A 25,115-nucleotide genomic window follows, 5' to 3' on the forward strand; every position below is an offset into this window, starting at 1 on the left:
AATTTTTTGCAGAGAATTTTCCCTCTCTTTCACATATTAAAAACATATTTTAGATGAAATTATACTTTTTCCAAAAATTTTTCCCCCAAAATAGGAATTTGACCAACTCTCGTTAAAACATAGCAATTATTGATGCAATAAATGACATTAATCATAATTCAGAAATGGCATAATCTTACCTCCTCCAAAAGATCATTTTCTCTCTTCATTTTAAGCTGTGGACCAGGGCTCTAAAGATGAAGATTCAATATCAATTAACAAGTTAAATTAGCCATAAAAATAATGGCAGTCAAATGACTAATGAAATAGGTGACATGTATAATTAAATAGTGTCTTTATAAATGAGCTAAGAGGGAAGTTCTTATGAGTAAAAAGCTCTGCAATCAGCCAAAAATTGTTAATATCAGCTTTATAATTTGAAAGTTTCCAAGTAATATCGAGATAATTATTTAAGAAATGAATTTTATATGCGAATGATTTTGGGATAAAAGATTGAACCTAAGCTATACTAATTTTTTGTTGTTGACTAAACATCTAATGGGAACACTTAAATACCTTTCAATTCGGGCACTTAATTTTGCCCTTTGAGTCAAGCCTATAATGAACACATTGGCACAAAATATTACTCATACACTATCGGGTAAAAAGTATCCAGGCGCCCACCCATATTTTCATGGTTTTGTCTGAGTCCCTTAGTTCTAGCGGTTGGAAATAGGCTGAGTTTGCAACTTTATGGCAATAATTGGGGAAAGCCTAATTCTCTCCCAGGAGGATAAGTGCTACATTCACACATCAAGATGTGCAGCCTGCAATGGTTTGATGAAAAATGTGTTCAAAAATTGGACAGCTTTCTCAGAACCCTGATCTAAATCTCATAAAGCATCTTTGAGATGAATTATAATTCAGTTTATACAGCCAGCCAAACTCACTTTAGCTATGATGGACGTTTGGAAGTCAGTTTTGATGGCTACTTATAAAAAACTGGAGAAAATCTCCCCCTGGCATGTGCAGGCTGTCATGGATGTGAAAGGAACACCAACATCTTATTAATAAATGCCTCAAAACTCCTTGAGTCTGTACCAAGGGGTTTTCTGATACTTTTAGCTAGATAGTGTATGAGACCCTACACAGATCATAGCTTTCAGATAAACTGTGAAAAGGTTTTTGAATTTTCTTCTTTCATAACATAAAATGATGAAACTTCAATTTAAAAAGCCTTCCACAAGGCTTGTCAGACATAGTGCTTTGTTACGAAATTCTCTTGTCTCGGGTATTTGGGTTCAAAATCATAAGGTTACAGAGGAAAAGATAATAGTTGTGCACGTGTACATCTGCAAGCAGCACAGTTCTTACTTAGTTTTTCAACAAAGAGGATAAGATAGTAAACTTTGTTAAATTTTTTCAACGAAAGACTATACGGACATTTCTCTTAGTAATTTACTATGTTTTTCAATTTTTACCATTTTATTATGATTATCAATATGAAATGTTACATAGGCATATTTTATAGAATACTTGTTCTTTTCCCTCTGCTTGCAAACTAACAAAAAAAAAAAGTAAATTGTGAATTAATAAAATAAGTACAAGTAGCCTTACATTAGAAGTTTTTAAAAAATAAATAAATAAATAAAACAAACTAAATCTTAATAATTTAACTTGTTTAAAGTTAAGCTCTAAATTCAATTTATGTAAAATTTGACAAATAAATTTTTGCTACCCAGTATTAAATTTAGACATATGTTTACATTATGCTAATTAAATCTAGTTTCAAAACAATAGAGTCAAATCAGATAATAAAAGGACCTCAAACTAATGTAATGAAAAAAGGAAATTTTAAAAACAATTTTATCAGCTAAACTACATACACCTGTTATGGCCATTTAAAGGTAAAGCCATGGAAGAAAAAAAAGGGCTAAGTATTTGTTTATGGCTGAATGGTGTCTAACTTTCTATATCGAATAAAATGAACTGTTTTTTGTTTCCAATAAAAAAACCTATACTGTTTGGGTATCCCTAGTTGTATTCTTGAACCTAAAAGGTATACATGATTTTTTGTTAAAAATTTGCATTGTAAATATCTTAATTAAGATTTCATAGGAACCAGTCTTTTATGTAATAATTCTCCTTTATATTGAATCGGACATGAGATATTCATGCTATTTAAATTATTATGTAAATATATTTTTGGAAATTTTGAACTTCTCACCAATCAATAACGGGGGAAAAAAATCTTATACATAGGTGATTCTTTTTAAACAATGACAATTCGGACAAAACAATTTCTTCAAATTTAAAATCTGCAAAAAAAATTTTTTTTTGTATACTTCTTTAGTTACATTTATTAATATCTTACAGACAGCAGTGTAGTTTATTGACATTTTCTCGAAGAAAAAAAATAAATAAAATAGAAATTAACCAAATCTTGAATGCCAGGAAAATGACATATTAGCTTAGAAGTTTAAAAAACAGTCATTTTAAGTTAATAACTCAACATAAGCCTTTATGTTAGATGGACCATAAATTGCTTAAATTAATTCTTTTTATTCATTGTAGAAAGAATCAAAAAAATTTTTGTTGCTGATATGCACAGAATAAAATTGTCTATAATAATCAATCATTAAATAACTTTGATTACATCCAAGCATACTACAATCATACATAAACTTGGCATTAGGTTAATATTTGCTTTCCCCCCTTACAGTATTAGCACTAAAAAAAAAATTCTGGTAACACTTCAATGTCCTGGCATTCATAAGCCAGGAAAATGACAAATTCGCCCTTTTATAGCATATAACTTTAATTTAATATTTTGGCCTAAGACGTATATATTCTGCAGAAAACAACAGGCTTTCTTAAAATCACTCAGATAAATCTATGTAGTTTATGTTATTAATGATTTCAAGAAGTTAGGAAAATGACAACACAAAAACCTATTCACCTTGAAAAAATTTTTGAAATAGATTTCGAACCAGAAAATTAGTTCTTTATTTATGCAACAAGACATGTTCATATAGGAGGGTATCTAATCAATATATTAACATAAGTATTGATTGCTGGCTCTATCTATTTTGGTTATAAGCCACTAAATAAAAGTAGCCAGGAAAATGACAGATTTTCTTGACAGAAAAAATAATATTAAACGAAGTTTTTGTAAATAATACCCTCTGCGTATATTCTAGAAATGCTTACACCGGTTGAGATAAAAAAAAAATTAGATACCGAAAAATTTATGGGAAGTTTTGAAGCTAGTTATTATTGGAAACATTGTTTGTGACATGCCAGAAACATGAAATTTTGAAGTTCAATTAAATTTTTTAACTATACAAAACAGTCAATGCTAGTGCAAAGTCATTTTAAAATGCTAATAGCAATGCTATTTAAAAAAAAAAAAAAAAAATTTAAAAAAAGTTCTTTTAGTATTATAGTATTAGATTTTGGAGCAAGGGACAGTAAATTGTCATATTTTGTGAGAATCAGCCATATGTGTATATATATGCTAGCATAACTTTTTAAATTTTTTTTCGAAAAGATAATTCTATTTTTGCAATGATATTTAGAAAGAAAAAAAAAGTATATCTAGAGCAGGGGTCTGTCTAGGTTTTTCTGAGAGGTACCTATTTTGTGAAAATTTAGACATAATTTGTGAAAAATTAAAAATTATATTAAAAAATCAACACTAAAATATGGATTTATCGTTTCTTAAGGGATACAAAAATAAAATTTTAATAGAAAGTATTTTGTGAAACGACCGTTTTTCCTAAAATTGAATTTGTGAAACTACCGTTTTTCCTAAAGTTGAATTTGTGAAGGTACCGCTAAACGGTAGTAAATTCGGCCTGGACAGACCCCTGTAGAGGATTTCAATATATTGCTGTAAGACCCACAGTTAAAGTAATTTAAAATTGATTCAGGACTAAATGATTTTATTTCATACAGCTAAACAATTCAGTAGCCAATTGCAATAATTAATATATTGATTAGATACCCTCCTATATGAACATGTCTTGTTGCATAAATAAAGAACTAATTTTCTGGTTCGAAATCTATTTCAACATAAAATTAAATGCAAAAAAAAGTAACTTAATTTTTTCACACAAATTAAAGCCAAATAGGTAGCAAATGTTTCATAAAATGAAACAATTCAACAATGATAAATAGGCAAAACAGTAAACATAATTCTAATATGATAAACAGGCAGTAAATGTCAAAAGAAAATTGAAATAATTCTTTTTAATACAACTGATATAAAAGTTTATTACTTTGCTGAAAGCAATAAAAAGTAATGAAAGTATTTGGTCTTTCAATATAAGAAGCATTAAAATTTATATTTATTCTATCAAACTAATGCTAAACGTGTTTAATCTTCGTTAACTTAAAGCAATTTTTAAAATTTTTTTAAGACTATAAATTTCTTTCAATGTCTAAGAATTTTCAAAAAATTTATAATTGTTTTATCAAATTTATCGTTAAATATATTAAAAATTCTATAAGCTTAAAACTTTATTTCAAATTGTAAGAAAATTAAATTTTCTTTTTACCTGCAAACTGTAAATTTGTTTTTTATTATATAATTTATTACATAATCTTATATATTTTTTTACATAATATTTTCCTACATAATTTTTCATTACATAATTTTCCATTATAAAAATTAGTGTTAAAAACAAAAAAACTTTTACATAATATAATAAAACTATATATAGATTTCTTTAATTATTTCGCATCATTTATGTTTTTTTTTTAAGCACTTAGAAACAAGTTCTTTCTTTCTTTCTTTTACTAACAATAACATCAAACTGACAATAACTTTAAAATTAATTGGCTAATTTTGAACCAAGTGCTGCACAATCAGTTAAATCACATCAAGATTTTTATCAACCAAGAACACAAATGCACTGAACATGAAGCATATTTACCATGAGATAGGAATCAGAAGTGGGGGGAAGGGGGGAAAGAGGAAGGAAAACAATATAGTGCTGGCTATGCTTATGCAATCAAGTGTTATTTTTGACTGGACTCTCTGAAGTAAGAAAATCGCTCCTTATTACTATTCATCCATTCATTTAATTTGTTACAAGGCAGGATGTAGAAGCCATGATGGAAATATAATATAACGCTACGGAGCACATACAAACACAGGCATATGGAACAAGCAGAGGGAGGTGTTTAAGAACAGAACAACTAGTTTAACTTTCCAAGGCCACAGGTGCATGTGAGGGGGGAAACTAGGAGCCACGTAACACACCTGCAGTGATGCATGGATTCAATTGGCCCGTTTTGAGTGGATGCCGTACCTGTAGCCTCACTTAAAGTTTTCGATCTCTGACACAGTTAAAAAAGACCAGTTGGCCCAATTTGAATAGGATGCAGAAGAAAACGATTTTCCCCTTACGGTCAATTAAATTCGATCTATAATTAACGATTCTTCATCTAATAATAAATATCGTTTTCATTCACCTACGCGAGTGAAATTTCTAACCGCAGGTAATAAACAAACAGCGCGGGAGCAAAGGGTGAAAGTTCCGAACCGAAGAAGTTCGGCGAAAATGAAAAGAATGCCTCTTCCAATCATCAATCGATGAGGAATAGAAATCTCAAGTTTACCGTTATCGCACTGATTTTGCTTTTCTTAGTGATAATAAGCTTGAGAGCAGTAAATAATGAAAGATAACCATTATAATAATTTTGTTATTAAACAAAGAATTAATCTTTTTTTTTTATTATTCGGTAACTAAGAGCAGACGATTTTAATAAAATAATTTATCAATATTATCAGCCGCGGAATACAAAAAAAGAGAAAGTGAGGATATTTTTCACAACCGAAATTTTTTTTTAACGGATGTTTTTTTAAATATTTTTAATCGAACAATCATTTTAAAATTTTTATACATGCTTTGAACCAACTTTAGAAAGTTACTAAAATAAATTACATTACAGGCGGCAGCAAAGGAAATGTGCCCATTCTATAACTCCTTCAATTTTTTATCTAGTTTACTAAAAAATGTAATAGCTTGCATTTCAATACTGTATTATCCACTGTACGTAATATTTAATTATAAAAATCGTTTAATCGAAGTTCGGGTTTAACATTTATTTAATTAAAAATGAAACAAAATTTAAAAGGAGAGATACTTACAACGTTAACTACACTTTTTGCATAAATGCTTTTATTTTTTATAATTGCTTAATATAATATATTATATTGTTTAATATAATATAATAATTGCTTAATATAAAGAATAATGCTGAAACAAAAATAAAATATCGAATTTTCGAGTATGAAAAGCATAATTTAAAGTTTGTGAAATGTGAATCTATCTTAAAGGTCATCTTGCCCATATTTGAAATTAGATAAATTCATGTGAACGTAGAAGTACCCTTTCACTCAACTATACAAAACTTGCAAAATATTGCTATTAATTTGCAATGAAATTAATTGTCTTGATATATCATATTTAACTTAAAAATAAAAGTTTAAAATTGAAAATTAATAAAGCATCAATAGAAATTTTAATTCAAATTTAGTATATTCCGTTAATCACTCTAAAAATAAATAAATAAGTATTACACGACAAACACACCATCTAGAAAATTGAAAGCATATGCTGAAAAAATACTGCCTTTACATTTGTTGATAACATGATGGTTAACTTTTCCGGTAAATTTAATGCGAAATAGTCGTACTATATTAAGATCGATAACAAAAAGAAATTAATCCTCAATACAACTATAAAAACAAAATTATTATAGGCAATTCCATTACAAATAATTAAAAAAGTTGGAAAAAAATAATATTTTGGAAAGACGCGATAATTATGGTATTACATGAATGGTTTACTAGAACAAAGCATAAGCATAGACATACGTACTACACTTATTCATTGCAACAAATTACGAAACAAAAAACTAGTAAAAATGGTTTATGGAAACAATCGTAATTCCTGTAGGCGTACTAAAAAAAGATTTTTGTAAAAAGAAGCAGTTGCCCATCCTCAGAAAAATTTCTTATTGTTTCTGCTATTTCCATGAACATCTTAAAAGCGTACATTAAAGCAGTATTGAAACGAGTATTCGGAGCATTGTCAAATAGTATTGTACTAAAAATTGCAGTACAATATATGATCATTTTAAGAACTAATGTTCCATAAATGTTTGCAAGGATCAAAATTTTCTTGATATTTCTAATAAAAAATATTTTACCTGATTTGTTCTTTTTTACTTTTATTTCTTGATATTTTTTAATGTGTTTGTAACATGCTAAAAATTACTATCCTTCCGCAATATTTGGAATAAAATTTTAGTTTATCAGCTTTGATAAAATTGAGAAAAAAATATGTCTTTAAGTAAACTATAAATTACAACTTTTCACATAGGTGTTTAGTTTTGTAAATTATAACTTTTCAGTTGGTTTTTCTTTTAAAAGAATATGCTCTATTTTTCTTTTAAAATAATATTCTGTGCCAAAGTTGTCTTAATGTTGACTTATTTATTTATTTATTTATTTTTTTGTATTATTTTTTTCATGTTTTTCTACTAGAACCACTAGGAGACATGTTTTTGCCTTAAATATATACTATATATATATATATATTAATTTTATTATATATTTATTTATAAATTAACCTAACTTTTGTCCAAAATAAAACATTTGTGTATTAGTATGTTGTCAGTGGTCTAGTCTTATGATTTGAAAATAACACTTTTATCTTAATTTCTAATGTATGGTTCATTAATATTCCTTTTTGTTGTTCTTCTTGATTTTTGTAATCTTCATGCACAAAAAAAATTTTTTTTAATGCTTTTAATTCATTTGCACGAAAAAAAATTTCTGATCTTAAAAATGCACGTACAAAGTGAAATAAATAAAAAAAAAATTTTTTTCTCCAAATCTCATTTTCTAAAAATAATTGACAAAAGATTGGTTAGATAAATTCTTATTTAATCACTACTGTAGAATTGTAATGTTTCGAATATTATTTTGTAAAATGATAATAATAATAATTAGAATGAATATTATTTAATTTCTTTTTATAAATTTCCTTAATTCCGCTTACTTGAGCTTTCCGGTAATTTTTTGTTTATAAATGCAGCTATAATAAAGTTATAATATACAATGATATAATATAATGAAATTTATAATTTAATATTTAATTAATTGTTATTGGCTGTCATTGAACATTTATCAGTTTTCTAAGTTGTTAATAGAAGATTTGCCTCAACTGGTTGTGCGAAATTTTTTTTTTTACAATTAAAATTTAGGAGATATCTTACATTGCATCACTTATCTCATGGCTTGTTACTCGCTAACATACATATAAAATTATATACTGTCTAATAATTCTTAATATTAGCTATAATATAGAAACAATATATATAATAGCAAACCACTATATCCGTAAATAATTAAACATGAGTTGACAGCATTTACCAGTTTTTTCTCATTCCCCCCCCCTGGTTTTTACCGGCAAAAACCCAGTTCTGCTTTTAACCAAACGGAAGCAAGGAAAACTAATTTATATACTTATATAAATAGAAGTAATTTTTCTAACGGAATGGAATTTCAAGATAAATCTTTCCGCATGATCAATCCGAGATTAAAAAGACATGCTGAAAAGGGATAAATTATGCATTGCGGATTACATGGCTTTCAGGGTCGTAGTGCAATTAACATAAAATTAACTCATATAGAAATAAAAAAATAATTCAATTTCAATTACAAACATAAAAGTTTCGATATCTGTCTCGTAAGGTACCTGAACATAAAAAATAAAAAAAAAACTATTATAATTTTTTTTTCGGAAAAAAAAAATCGGAAATTAAAAACTGAAAATTTTTTTGACGCGCACCATCTAAATTAATGTAGTTTTTCAATCGCCTTTTTTCGGTGGTTATCGCGGCGAAATTAAATATGGTAATTATGTCAGATTAAAAATATTTTAATGCGGTATAATGGACGATTCCAGTCAATTTTTTTAAAAAAAATCTTAATGCATTCAGAATCTTTCAAAACTCACAGAAAACATTACTTTTTTAAAAGAGCTAATTATTTAGTTATTAAGAAGAAAACGCTTATTTTCGTTTTCGTATGAAACTGGAAGTCATTTGATTATTCGCGAAATCACGTCACCTGTGCCCATCAGCCGTTCGTTGTTTACAATTGCTCTACTGTGAATACCATGTAATGGCATGGTAAATAACTATGTGAGAACAAAGATATGTATAATAAATTATGCCCTAAAGTAGCTTAGTGAAAGTGTGGGTTTAATATAACGTATTTTAATAATATATAAAATTTCAATGATAACCTCTGAAACATCGTCAATAATTGACGAAATTTTTTAGTTCTGAATAGTATAATAAGCATGAATGCCTGATTACTTGTTAAAATGATGCGTTATAAATACAAAATAATTTTGTTCTTTTATTTTTTAACCAAGTTAATCTTAATTTTAAAGAATAATTCAAATTTATTTCGAATATTTATTTCCATGTTAAGTGAAAAAAAAATGTTGAATCTATTTTAATAAAGAATAGTTTTAGATTTTAAAAATGCAGAATATTTTTTAAATATATTTATTCTAGCTTGAATTTAATGCAGGGGCAGCAGGCGGCATCAGCATAGCAGTAGCCTTTTGAAAAAAAAATTGTTATCCCAGCATAACTTTTAATTCATTCCTTAAAAATTTTTTTTTTTAAAGTTATATATTATTCTATACGTCAAAACTATTAATTTCATCCGTGAATCACGAATTCTTTACTCTTGAAATAAATAATAATCTCGACTTTATCAGTAATCTACTTCATTATAATTTAAGAGGATGGTATATCGCGGAAGAAACTTTTCATCGCTAATTCTGCCGCACCTCTTTAACAAATTTAAAATTGAAAATGGTGAAAAAGTGAGATCAGGCAAACCTAGAGTTAGCCATGAAGTTTCAATTGCTGAAAAAAAAATTAGAAAACATTAAAATGCAAACAAATTATTGGAAGAGAAATTCTTTAATGCGTAATCTTATCTCATAATTTGTTTTCATTTTGATATTTTGAAAATTTCATTTCAGTATTTAAAACTTTATGGCTTACTCTAAGTTTGCCTGATTTCACTTTTACCATACTTTAAATTACTTATGAAGGTGAAAGATAAGTTCTTCCCGTACTAAAGGTAGATAATTATTTGCAAAAGAAATATGGGTTGCAGCTCCATTTCTGAAATCTGGATTTTACCTCACATTTGAAGCTTGTTTTACTTCTTTTATTTAAACATTTATTGGCAACAAAATAAAAACTATCGATATTAAATTTTTGAGTTTTTGGGTTTCCAAATTGACAAACACATAAAGGCATGAGCGAAACGTAAATCAGGGTTGGCAAGGTTTAGGGCAGAATGAATTAATCCACAGTTTAAACCGTCCTGTCCGAAATCCCTCTGTCCAAAAGTGTCTTATAAACTGTCCAAAACCCTTTTGTTCAAATTCTCCAAGACCCTTTCGTTCAAATTATGTCACAATTTTAAAAATATAATGCGAAAAACAAAAGGTTACTTTTTGAACAAAAAACAAAATGAAGACAAGTTTATGTTTTATTAAAAAAGTTTATTATTATTTTTAATATTGCATTGATTATACTTTTGTTATTAGGTGAATTGTGCAGCTTCAAAAGTTATTAATCTTTTCCCATTATATTAGCAAAAATAAACTAAAGTAAAAGTATCAAATATTTATTAATATATGTAATTATTATGTGTAAGTAATGGTTACACACATATAAAATTTTTACCATATAAAAATGTTCAAGGTTTTGGACACTTTAAGGCAGTTTTAGTCAGTTTAAGACAGTAAAACCCACGTGCCCTGTCCAAAACCAGTTTAGGACGTCCAAAACCCCAACTCTGCAGTAAATTAACATAAGAATTATTTTACAAAAAGTTTAAAATACTTGTTTTATGTAGGTTGTACGGCACATTAATGTCCTTGTAAATAAAAATAAGTCAAACCCCGCTATAGTGAACCTTCAAGGGATCGAAATTTCGGTTCACTATAACCGGGAGTTCACTATATCAGTTACGCAGGCAATTTCACTAATGGTTCCCAAACTCCTCCCTTTTATGACATTATATTCATATAAATGACTGAAAAATATTATGTAGTAGCAAAAAATGAGTTATTTTTCATCACTCATCGTCTTGCGTACAAATAAAAATTGGTAATCTTCAGCTGATGAGCAATCCTCAACATCAGATATGGAAACACTTCCCGACTCTCAGATAATTTTTCCTGAGTTTCTGTTATTCCGCTTTTTAAACCTGTCTAACCTGCCATTCGAGCACATAAAAGTAGTTTCAATAGATGGTTTTAAAAATCGGTATATGTATTTATTTTGAAGTAGATATTTCAAAATTATTACAAAGAAAAGGGGGGGGGACTGAAGAAATGGGGGGGGGGTTGAAGACTGAAAAAAGTTCATTATATCCAACTTCCTCACTTTTTTGGTTCATTATATCCACTACACGAGACCGAGCATTTCGTTCACTATATCCGGGAGTTCACTATAAGCCGTGTTCACTATAGCGGGGTTTGACTTTATATCTAAATTATTTATAAAAAAAATAAAGGCGCACTTCTTTTCATGGATGATATCAGAGTTTTATCATCAAAACTAAAAATAATTTTATTTCAAGGGAAAAACGAAGAAAGGACGATTTGGATCGGAAATTCTAGGTATATATCAAGGAAATGCTGCTCAAGTTCAAATTAATGAGCTTCCTTCGCGCAACGGATGTTCAACGACGTCGTTTTTTTTCTTTCTTTTCCATAACACAACTCATCTTATCGCAATTCACCTGGAAAATAAATTGAAAATTAAAATGCACAACGTTACCTGGAGTAGAGTAGGCAGAGCACATCTCTGATCATCCAAGCGACTAGTGGAGAGTCTTTCTAGCAGTTCAAAGAGGTCATTGGGATTCTAAAGGGGTAAAAGGCAATGCTTAATGGGGATATAACCTACAAAGTAAAATAACATACTAACACTGAAAATAAATAAACACCAATAATTCTGGAGAAATTTTTTTTCTTCTTCTAATGATGAAAAACAGAATAGACCTAATTAAAGGTTATTAGTGACACTAGATTTCAAGCGATAAATAAATAATAAATAAAATAAACAGATATGGAACACTAAACAAAATCGGTGAAATATTTAAGATAAATTATTCCATAACGAAAACAATAAATTTGGTCCAAGCATTTGCAAGATAATGCAATGATTTTTTAAAATTACCAAGTGACTGGATAATTAATACTTACAGCGAATAGTTAAAAATGATAAGTAAAAATAAATGTAGGCGGAGTTATGAAGTTTAATATGATAAAAAATATATACTTTAAATGATTTTTTTTTTTAAAATTTGGTTTAAATAAAAATTATTAACATCTTAATTTTTAAGTTCATTTGGAATATATTCTAATGAAAAGAAATTTTTGCAGGTTATAGTTGCTTTTATAAATGTATTTTTTTTACTAAAAAGAATGTGCTTGACGAAGATGTAATAATATTCTTGCTTTACACTTTAAATATAAATTATAAAAATGAAAATCTCAAACTCCCTCCAACCCCCTCTGAATTATTTTTATTGACGAACTCCATACTTAAGTTTACTACTAAACTCAACAGATAACTCGGGACATATATGTCCCAAGTAGACTATGGAGCAAAATAGATCCCAATTTAACATAAGATTTGCACATTATGGTTTTTCGTACTCCCCTCTTTCGATTTGGAAAGTTGGCAGCCCTCATGAAACTGTCAAGGCGGCATAGCTTTGAAGAAATTGCATGTTTTAATAAAGATTTATGCATTATTTTGTGAAGAAAATAACCGAAATCAAAGCTATAAAAAGTGAGGTCATAACATAAGTATTATTTTTATACTTTTACGTTGTTTTGCATGATTTTGAAAATGTATCATTTGACAACATTAAAAACAATCTTGGGTTATATGTTTCCCAATAGTCTTTTTAATTTAAAATTATTGGTCATTATTAATTATTAGACCGATGGGACATCAGGATCAAACTGCAACAAGTCCAGTTTTTAAAAAAAATAAATAAATAAATGATTTGTAGTATTAATAAAGAAAAAAAAAACAATATGCTCCCCCCCCCCCACAGAAACTAAGGAAAAAAATAATCTTTCACACAGTCGCGGAAAACGTGAAATGGTCCACAGTAGTAACTATTGTTACAAGCACAAGGGTTGGACAAAATAATGGAAACTCGTCTATACTAACACATTTTAAAGCTTTTAGAGGTTTGAGGAAGACAATAAGTTACGAACGGAAAATAGTGTTTCTGAATACCCTATGTCAAAAACTGTAGCAATAAGTTTTTTAACTTGTAACAAATATTTTGATTATTATATGCATTAATTGCGATAAATTTTGTAAACCTAGCTCAAATATTTACTTAATATTCGATAGAATTACTTAGCTATAACTTTAAAAATATTCAATAGAATTAAACAAAATTCTTGGAGCAATTTAAAATTAATTACAAAATGATTGCTTTAAATTTAAAAAAAAAAAAAAAATCGTTGAAAAATGTGCAAGATATAACTAAAAAAAGTGTAGTGTTTTTATACCACGCATGCGCGGAAAAAAAAATTTCCTTCATAATTTTGTAGTGAATCCTATTCGGCAAAAGGGCCGGGATAGCCTCATTGGTAGGGCACTGCGCCCATATCCAAGAGTTCGTGGGTTCGATCCCCGCCAGTCGAAGACTCTCCGTGTTGTAAATGGTGACTGATGCACGTTAAATCTGTCGAGTCACAAAGTCCTCCATGCTACCATATCAAATCATACCTCTGGGGGGGGGGGACTGATCCAGGAGTTTCCTTGTCTTCTGGATTGGTTCAAAATTACAAGACTACGAAGTTGAACAATAGTAGTCGTAAACCCAAAATAAGATTAGTTTTTTTTTCCATTAAAATGTCCGCGTCTTCATAAATTTTTAAGATAAAGAAAGGAAATTTTTTGCACAGGAAATTTCGTGCAATTATTGCATACAATAACTAAAATAATTGTTACAAATTACTAACATATTGCTACAATTTTTGGCGTAGAGGATTCAAAAACAATATTTTCCGTTTATAATTTATTGTCGACCACTCAAACCTCTAAACTTCATTGATATGTATGAGGAATCGCATGAAGTAAACACATCGAAATTTACAAAATAATTATCTGAGTCTTTTTTGAGAAATGTCAAAAAAAGAGTTTGTATAGAAGTGTTATTTTGTCAAAAACCTGCATCAAATACAAGCAAGAAAAAGTATTTACACTGATAAAAACGAGGTACAGTTCGCCAAAAAAAAAAAAAAAAAAAACGGATCACCCTGTATAGCTTTTGACCTAATGATAGGATCCTCACGCTAACACTCAAACTTAATGGTTCGAGGGTTTGTGACCTCAAATATGTTAATTAATACAGACGATATTTTAAGTTATGAAATCAGACCAAAAAACGCACTTTCTCTGAATAAACATAATTTTTTTTTCTTCAACGGATTCGGTTTTCTGACCCTCAAAATAGTAGCCACAATCTGGGAAACATGGTCCTCATAGTTTGATCAGGTGAGCGATCCAAAGTTTGAACCACATGATATTAATTCTTTTTTTTTGCATGTTTCGCGCATCTCGAAAACTTTTTAAGCGAATAAAAGATTTTCGCACACAATTATAAAATTAATTTTGCCAAAAATAATTCAAAGCGAAAAATAAATGTTATTAAATATTTCAAAATTTTTTTGAATTATAAGGTACACGATTTATTACGCCATTTTAAAGTACGTAATTTTACAAAGCAAAATACAAAATTCGGGAGAAATCGGTTGAATAATTCCTGAAAAATCGAATTATTAAAATTCGATTTATCAGGAGCTATTCAGACGATTTCATCAAATTTTATACTTTTGCAATGTAAGATTACATGCTTTAAAATGACGTACAGAACGGTATACGCTACAATTCAAATGTCGAGAACTTTTTAAGTGAATTGAAGAATTTTTGCACCTAAGGATAAAATTCGTTTATCTAAAGATAATTAATTCTATGTCGTAAAACTTCTGAATAGTAAGGTACATAACTTTAAAGTAACTAATTTTACATGGCAAAATACAAAATTTGAGCGAAACCGGTTGAATAGTTTCCTGAGAAATCGAGTTTTAAATATACTTTTTAAAATCAATTTTCCTAACATTGGGAGAAATTTGCTTTCATGGAGGATTTTTTGATGGAACTAACCCGCATTTGCATTACATGGCCTACCACTGAGGACACTTTACGTCAGCACTGTGGTCGGTGCTAGCCAGGTGCGGAATTTGTATTGATCAGTCATCGCTGGGATTCGAACCCGATTTACCTCATTGTGATCCCTTAAGCCACCACGGCTCCATACTTGACTATGTCAAAAAAAAAAAGAGGGAAATTAGATTTTAAAAAAAAAGAGGGGGAGGGCTCCATACTTATATTATATTCTCCTTTTACAGTTCTACAGCCCTTGATGGGCATTTGGCTTCCTCTACAATAGAGTGTTCCCCGTCACTGTTTCCTTAGATTTCTTTTTCCACTTTTTTAGTTTTCAACCTGATCCAGCCATTTTAGCTTTAGTCCTTCTCTTTTTCTATTATTATACTATTTTCCTTTCATAATTTTCTTGGGTACTTTTTTCTCATTCTTTTAACTGTTCTATCCACTGTAATCTTTTAGCTTTGATCAATTTTTTTGTTTTTCCATTTAATCATATTTTCTATTTCATGGTTACATCTTCTCTGTGAATTATTTTTATTAGTGGCTTCATAAAGTCTTCTAATCAATAAATTTTCTGAGTAGATTCCCATCTTTGTTTTAAAAAACCCAGGTCTCAGATCCATTTAACATTGATATTAAAATTTCAGTAAAATAATTTTAAAACTTTCTTAAGGTTTTGCACAAAAAAAAATGTAACAATAAAATACTGGGTGTAACTTGACAGAATTTATTTAAGAAAATTTCTGGTAGTTTTCCAGATATTCTAATTGATTTTATATAAAAACTATCTTATATGTTGCATGAATTTCTTACAAAAATTTTTAAGAAAGCAAATCAAAAGTTGGTGTTTAAAAAAATAGCATTAAAAAAAAAACACCGGACAGTTTCATTAAATACAACTATTATATAACTTTAAGACGTTAAAAATCTCTACTTAATAATGTGTAAGTTCAAAACATTAAACTGAAGTTTCACTTCAGAATGACAAATTCTGTAAGTGACACTTAATAAAAATTGATTTTTTTTTCATAAAAAAGGAAAATACTTAGAAAAAAATAACAAGTGAAAAAGAAATTGTTATGTTTGCATGATTAAACTTTAAATTGTTTAAAATGTGAGCAATAATGTTTCATAGATATGAGAAACCTTCGAAAAATCAAATTCATATTACTGAAAAATGAAAGATAAATATTAACCCTTTTGCACTCTATTTAATTTTGCAAAGAATTCAATCAACTCGGAATAATTTTTTAAATTTGGTCAAATTGAAAACATTTTTGTTTGAAAACATAATATCCTAAATTGCTGGTTCAGTTGTTAAAATTAAAAAATAATTATTTTTTCATTTTCTTCACCTCTTTTGAACAGTGAAACTTTTAATACATGCATATGTATATGTAATAAATAAATTTTTATTTTTGAAATGAAAAATTAATAAAACTAATGTCTAAGGTAAAACAAAAGCTAAAATAATGCCTCTGGATAAAAAATATAGATTTTTTTGCTATCAACATTTGGGGTTGAAATATAGTCCTCGCACATTCACCAAAATACATGTGAATATTCCCTTCAAAAAGATGATCCTATATCACAATATCAATAAGATATAAAGAAAAAAAAAAACAATTATGAAATGACGAAAATTAAAATTGGATTTGCAATAGATTGAAAATTGGGTTTGCAATTTTACATAAGTTATTTTAAAAAATTATTAAATAATTAACAGATATTTAAGCAAAAATTAATGAAAAACATTTGTGATTTTTGATTAAACATAATTTGATTTTAAATAGAGTTCATCAAAGAATGAATTTTTTGATCTACATTTCCTGTAGAAAATAACATATTAAGGACATTTATGGCTGATTTTACTTCATTTATAGATGGTGCTGAAAGTTCATTTTCTTCTTCAAAATTTTTTTCTAATAAGTCTTCCCTACTTTCGTTCGTTTGTTTTATTTCACTGATAATGTCATCATCGGTTTTTCAGAAGTGATGCATACTTCATCAGTGTGCATACTTCAGAAGTGCATATTTCATCATCGCAACATTCAAATTGCTCAATAACGTACTTAGGAAAATGTCAATTCCATGTTTTTTTAGCTATAAAGAGATGAATTTTCTTCATCCACATTGGAATATTTTTCCTCTAAATCCTTTGAAAGATCTGAATGTCGGAAACAGTTGCAGATTTTGGCTGATGTTACTTGCCTCCATGATTTTTTTAGCAAAACTATTGCTTCTAGATGAGAAATGTTGCATTCTGAGTCCATGATATTTTCATAGTTAACTAAAATATGCATAACTAATTGTCTCCTATAGTGAGACTTCAGACTGTGAATAACACCCTGGTCCATGGGTTGCAACACAGAAGTCGTATTTGGTGGTAAAAATACGAGCTTAGACTTTAGACTTTCTAAATGGGGGTGAGCTGCGCAATTGTCTTCAAGAACAATTTTAAGATTTACTTTTAATAAATCACTGTCCCACTGTCGAAGTTCTTCAAAAAAATGGGTGGTCATCACGCGTTTTGATTGGCTAATAGTTTAAGGGCAGTTTTTAAAATTTTTTAAAGCACCTCGATTTTTGAGATTTACCTACGACAGTTAGTTTTCACTTTTCTGAGCCATTCATGTTTGCTGTTATTCTCACTTTGGAGAGTTTCCCATTAGTGCATTGTTCTCCTTTAAATTTCAACGCCTGATTGGGAATCAATTGGTAGTACTCTAGTTGCCCACGGGCATCAATACAGATGAAGAAGTGGCCGTTCTGCGGGCAGGTACTTCGTACTACATCTCAGCCTAAGCCTAAGGAATCAATTGGTAAAATAGTCCAGCTTAGTCAGCATTAAAAATGTCTTTCTCTTTATAATTCTGTATAATATTCGGCCACACCTCAGTTTTCCACTTTTCTACATTCGTTGCATCAACACTCGCTTCTTCTCTAATAATCTTTCCTGAAGAAGTATTATTCCGTTTTTTGAATCTATCCAGCCTTCCATTGGAGCACACAAAATCCTTTTCCTTTAATTTTTCAGCAAACTCATTCGCTTTAATTTGAAGCATAGGTCCGGTCACAGGAAGATTTCTATCCCGTTGAGTAGTGAATCACTTTAACAAAGCTTCTTCTACGTTTTCTCTTTCAGCTCGACAGTTTTTTTGACGAAACCATATTTTTGTTACATGCGGCAATAATTGTACTTCGATTTTTTCAAATGTTTGAAACTGTAGATTTTGACAAGGAAAATTTCTTTCACAGTGCCGATTGACTGGTTCCACCTTCAATACGTTTTACAATTTTAACTTTGTGCTCTATCGAAAACGTTTTTCTCTTCAGAGAATTTGCCACTTTAACTGCTTTTGAAACAAAAACCTTGTCTTAAATAGATAATGTAAGAATATAAAGAGAGCAGTTGTAGAATGAGTTAAAGTGTTCCCCTTCTTGATTGTCAAGGGGTGACTTATAAAGAATATGGTTTGAACAGATAAGAGAATTCCAAAAATTCAGCAGGTGACCTAGTTATAGAGCAAGATTGGAGAAAAGGGGCAAAGAGGCATTTATTACAGTACAGTAAAAAGCAATAAAGGTAACGGAGTGAAATATGACACACTGTATAGGAATGCATTCATTTTCAGTCCCAACATCTGCAAGTATAAAGATGGGGGACTGAAAAAGATATTTAGAGAAATGAAATTCGAGTCCACTGTAACCGAATTTCCAAGTTCTCAGCTATTCACCGTAAGCAATAAAAATAACAGTATTTAAATAGAAGTACCAATGGGACCACTAAAAAAGTTCACTATGTCACAGGTTCACTATACGGGGCTTGACCGTATATTGTTTTCTTGAAAATGAGGATTTTTTAATGGTATTCAGTATAAATTTTCTATTTTTTTTATTGTTCTGGTTAGATGTATATTAAGCTTTAGCAGTACTGGCGCAAGAGGTTGGTTTATCTACATAAACATGGTACCTCTTACTGTCAAATAAATTTTGGAGCAGTTAAGATAATGATTCGTGTTCCTATGTCAGGTTTTGCTAAATCATTGGAGGTTATTACTTCCATAATATACCTGAGTATATTTAGATTGTATTTAGGAAATAAATTTTGTCTTTGAATGAGAATCCTACCACTGAAATTTCTTGATGGAACCAAATGTTCTTCAAATTTTTATCCAAAAATTTATAATAATAACTAATCTTTTGTGTTCTGGCTCTTAGACTTCGATCGTTATAATTTGTTTCATGTAAATAAAGCATCCAAAATAGAGGAACAAATGGGATCTCTTCGAAAGGTAAAGCCAAAGAATGGAACTTTCACGACAAATTTTGAGACCAACACTCTTGTAGATTATTTGAAATCAATACTCTTGTAATTGTCCCCATGTTTAGGACAACTTTAAGAAAGGCCATAAATTTATCCACAGTAACATCAACCGAGGAAAGCTTTTGGATAATCTTTTTTGGGCAATTCTATTTCGGGCATAACTATTAGACTGTGTCACTATTTTTACAATGAGTTCATCACAGAAAAAAGTTTTAAAAAATCAGTAGATTTAGTGAAATTATCAAGAATTTATGGTCCTTCAGTTTTGTCATTGGAAATAAAATCAAGCCTGTTTGCACATCATCCTAAGAGTGACATCTTCAATTGGCACATAATTGTCCCTCTATAGGTTATTTCTTCATATTCACTGCTACTTTAACTCATTGGTAAAACTACTTGTCTTTTGTTAATTATGGTGTAATTACTACTACCTGTACCATTTCCCTTTACTTTTTTTCATAATGTTTCTATCATTATTTTCACTGTACTCGATTCCTCAATGACGTATGCTTTTATTCAAAATTAATCAACATAACTTTCCAGTTCATTTATAATTTCACTAGAATGTCATTTAGGCATTTTCAAAGTAGTAAAAATTTGCAATTATAAATAAACACTCACACAGTATCTGGCAGCATTCGATAGAAAACTAAACGAAAAATTCAAATGTGTAACATAAAGAAGCAAATCTATAAATAATAAAGTGTATCTAATACAAACAAGTAAACTGCCTTGCAAATGAAAAACACCGTAAACACTTCAGAATAGATTTCAAGAAAAGTGTCTGGGCAACTTTTTTCTTTTTATTACTACATAATGCTTAGATAGAATTTCAAAATACTGATAAAACAAAATTTATTTTCGAATTTTTTTTTTTGCAATAAGTAGTTTATTATGCAAAAATATAAAATATATAAAAATCTTAGTTTTTGAATTTTTTGTAGCTTACATTGATTTTTGTATGTGTTTATTATATGTGTTTATATTAGGCACATAAAATGAAGTTGTTTGTCGGCCCATGCTGAATGATTGGTCAAATAGTTCCTTTTTTTACAAATTTTGTATTTCATTAAAATTACATAATTTAAAATGATGCAAAAATCTTTATACTATACTTAAAAACTTTTCCGACTATTATCAAATAAAATAATCAAAAAAAAAGAAATATTTACAAAAAGTTATATTTTTCATGGGATCATCTTTGAATAAATGAATTTTATGATAGTGAGCAAGTTTTTAATTCATTTAAAAAGTTCTCAAGATAGTCGAAATGTGCAAAAAATGAAATTAAGATTAAGGGGTCCAAACTTTGGGCCGCCCTCCTGGGACCACATTTTCCTGATTGCGACTACCCTCTATATTTTGGGGGTCAGAAATCTGAATCTACCGAAAAGGTATGTTTTTTCAGAGAAAGTACATTTTTTTGTCTGATCTCATAATTTAAAATGTCTACACTAATTAATTAGCATATTATAAGGTCTCCCCCTCAAACCATTAATATTGAGTCTTTGAACGTGAAAGATCTGATCATTAGATCAAAAGTTATTTAGGGCGATCTGTTTTTTTTTTTTTTTTTTGAGCACTGTACATATTAATTTATTTCAATTTTTACTTAAAAAAAAAAGTTAAATTGCCTGTGTTGGGAAAAGTTGTGTACTGATATCAAATGTTTGTAAAAGATTTTTTTTTAAAAATTGAAATCATAATTTTGAAATTTTAATTCCTTGAAGCAGAGTTTTTACCAAACATATATTTTAACTTAAAGACATTTTTAAATGTTTGTTTTCATAAGAACACTACAGAATTGTCTAGGATTTAAAAAACAAAACAAGAAAGCATCTGAGAACTATTGTACTATCGATGGGCATCAAAGAGTTAAAGCAGTTGAATACAGGATAGGTGCAGTGCACCTGCAGAGCAAAAAGTCTTAGCTTTAGTTACTAGCATTTTAGATTATTTGAAAATAAGTCCATTATTTAATAGAGATTTACTTGCAACTGGATTGAAGGGAACGGCAGTCAAAGCTTATGAAATTCTGTACAATACCACGCAAAAAGACCATTTAGTGGGTCTATGCCAGTTGCATACCAATGAGCTATTTTTACAACATTAGTTGCGGCATCTAGATGGATATACTATGTCCCTTTTACATATTTTATCTTTACTAAGAAAAATCTTGAAGCATGTGAGTAGAAGTTTAATATAGAAGTTTAATAATGCATCTATCAACCCACATGAGGTGTAGATGGACTTAGTACTACACAAAAATATTTCTTTTAAATATGCTAAGGAAATATTCTGGAAATAGCCTATAAGCATTCAAAATGCCTATACTAGGAAACTCTCCCATGCCAAGTGGCTTCTAAAAATAAAGAGCTTTGTCTATATATGTGTACAGAAGTAGAAGATCAACCACTTGATAAAAGTGTATAAAAAGATTGTTTTCTCATTAAAAATGAACTTTTACATACAGCGGTGCGCAGCATTTGGGAAGTTATACATTACTCAAGTTATTTCTGCCATGATCTGAATTTAGTAGTGGATCCTGTAATGCAAAGAAATTATTTTTATGATCATCCAGAAAACCTACTAATTGCCCTATTTAACGACAAACAATGCAGTGCAAGCATATTAAGCGTCAGAAAAAACTTTACATTTTATCTTTAATAATTCTGTAGTGCTATTATAGAAAACAAAAAAGATTAAAGAAAGTCTTAGTTTTAAAAAAAAAAGTTTAATAAATTCACTACTAGGCATACAAATTTCAAATTCCTGGCGGAGAAAGTAAATCTAATATATGATATTGTGGAAATACACATCTGCACACAACAGCAGCGCCACCAACTCTAACTGCAGAACTGTTTTAGCGCTCAAATAGAGCAGGCATTTTAAAACTCTTTTCATATTTCTTAATTTTTATTATTGAAGTTTATTGTTTTCATCAAGATGTTATCTTAATTCTGGCTCAATGCACCAAAGGCCAACCATTAGAATATATTTGTTTACAAACAAAGAGGCTTACTATGTAACTTTACCCACTATAGACGCTCAAAAATTTTGATAAAGAAAATTATAAAACAAATAAAAATGTAGGTAATAAAATTAAGAGAAATTCGAAGGACCAAATGGTAGGTCAGAGTATATGATAATTTTTTTTTTACAAACATGTGATACTAATGCACAACTTTTCCCACCACAGACAATTACAATAAAAAAAAAAATAAAATAAAAAATCCACCATAATACAATTCTACAGCCACTAAATTTTTTAAACATCTGACTTAACTTTTCAAGTCATATTACTTTGAGAACAAACACCACACTCTACAATGAAATTCAAAATAAAACTTCTAAACAAACATAAACCGCACATTTAAGTTAATTGCAATGCTGAATATGCGATACTTTAAAATTGATTAAAAAATTCTTGACCTATACGAATAAAGTAAATGGATTAAGAAAAAATTTAAAAAACTAGACAAAAGTCTTTAAAATTGAAAAAAAAACGAAAAATTAAATTACCCAACAACATCAAGACCTTTGCTCCTCAAAACTCATTCTCACATTGCACTTTTTGTCTTCCTGAACACCGCAAAAACAAATATTAATACGCAACTAGCATTGTTGAAATACGTGGTAAAACAAAAAAAAAAAAAAAAGTTTCTAAAAGATTGTGGTTGGTTAATAACAAAGTAGTTTCTTGTAATTCTGTAGAATGCAGTCATATTTAAAAATTAAAAGAATACATAATTAAATAATACACTATTACATAATTATAAACTATAAATATTAAAAGCAGTAAAATAATTCTACTAGAGAGTAAACATTAAAGTTCAATTTTTAACATTAATTAAACATTAACTTTTAAAAATGTTCTGCGGTCAACACTTGCCTTTATGTCATCATTTTCTGTCGGTTCTTCAGATGATTCTGATCCAGTTTTACAGCTTTCCATGACTATTTTCACTAAAAATCAAAATAAAATTACCTGTTAAAAGCTAAATTATTATTAAAAATATAAGGAAAAAAATACATTATATTTACTTCATGAAATAATAATTTTATAATTTAGAAAAGCAGAAAATCAAAAAAAAAGTTTAGAGGACTTAAATAAATAAATTCTTTCAAAGCTAACCAGAACTACAAACCTACAATTCATTAAATCATCAATGTATTAATCAAATTCTTTGTTAAAATAACATTAATGGAAATATTTTTTAAAAAAACATCACCTTCAAAAAATATTTAAAATTTTTCAAAATATTTTTTTAAGTCTTGTTCAATAATACAAATTTGTCATCTTAATCATCTATGGAAATAGGAACTATTCATGTTGTTGTAATAGGTACTACGAACTTCCCTTCCCTGCAATTTCTTTACATCTATGAAAAATAGTTTTCTCTCAAAAATTGAGGATGAGATTAGATGACAAACCCTACTTAAGACTGTTTATTTTTAGCCATGCTTCAAAGAAAAAAAAAGTAGTTAAAACCTAGATCTTATAAAGTTTACCACAATTATACCACATTTTTTTTTTCTTCTTACTATTACATTTAGTTTTGAAAGAACTATAACAATATACCTGCTTACATAAAAAAATATAAGTTTAATAAATGATAAATTCTAGGATACTTTAAAAAGAAAAGACCTAAAATATTTCAGGATAATTCTGTAAACTTAAAACTAATGAACTTTTAAAAGCAAGTTTGTCGAGAATGATACAGGAATAAAGTACAAATGCTTTTAAGTTTGTCAAAAGTTTTTAGTTTAAAACCACATTGAATCTATTAAAATATAAAATATTGGTAGACTAGAATAAAAATTTGTAGTTCATACATATAGATATGCTTTAGCAACATCTAATAGTAAAAGTAAACGTAATGGTTTATTTTTAATCACCAAAAATTACTGCTGTAGGTTTTTTACTGAGTTCACGATAATGATATTAGCAATGCTGCTCGTCATGAACTCAGTAACAATCAGCCAATAATGATAAGCGTCATATTGTTTTGTTTACTTTCACTTTATCACTTCTAAACAGTTATTGATTTATCAACTAATAGTTACAATACACATAAAACAAACATATTTAAATATATAATCAAGTAATAGTTTTCTTAAAGATAAATAATTCAGATACACATAATGAAAGTTAACATTTACAGCTATTTAATTTGCTGCAAAATATAGAGTAACTCAGGGATGCATTACTGATCATATGACTACATATTAATTGTGTTTTGGGCATAACGCAGACCTCTGCCGACTTTTTCTTATATTTTTTCAAACACTGAACAACACAAAAGGTAGAGAAGTGAAAGAGTAATATGCATTTTAAAGATATACAAATATTTCGATGAAATACATCTGCTCTCATTGTTATATTACTGTTATATACTTATGTTACTTTATTAAGTTTTACAACAAGATAGAGAAAGTAAATTTCAATAATATATTTCTGATAAAAAAAAAAAAAGTAAACATA

The 25,115-nt window shown here is 28.6% G+C and overlaps 1 protein-coding gene across 5 annotated transcripts in view; it reads right to left on the reverse strand.

The window, feature by feature from the left end:
- RapGAP1 (Rap GTPase activating protein 1) overlaps positions 1-25,115 on the reverse strand; it is a 69,145-nt gene that overhangs the window by 17,829 nt on the left and 26,201 nt on the right. For 4 of the 5 annotated variants that reach the window (XM_043039489.3, XM_087159714.1, XM_043039492.3 and 1 more), the window contains exons 2-4: positions 23,523-23,596; positions 11,878-11,964; positions 180-230 (exon numbers count right to left, since the gene is read on the reverse strand). In XM_043039489.3, the coding sequence (XP_042895423.2) occupies positions 180-230; positions 11,878-11,964; positions 23,523-23,596 (212 nt within the window). Of the gene's footprint in view, positions 1-179; positions 231-4,916; positions 5,215-11,877; positions 11,965-23,522; positions 23,597-25,115 lie in introns of those variants that run through there. The other variant, XM_043039493.3, reaches the window with a different exon arrangement.

The sequence above is a fragment of the Parasteatoda tepidariorum genome, chromosome 3 (assembly GCF_982258835.1).
Source record: "Parasteatoda tepidariorum strain Cologne lab strain chromosome 3, Ptep-v5.0, whole genome shotgun sequence".
NCBI lineage: Eukaryota > Metazoa > Arthropoda > Arachnida > Araneae > Theridiidae > Parasteatoda > Parasteatoda tepidariorum.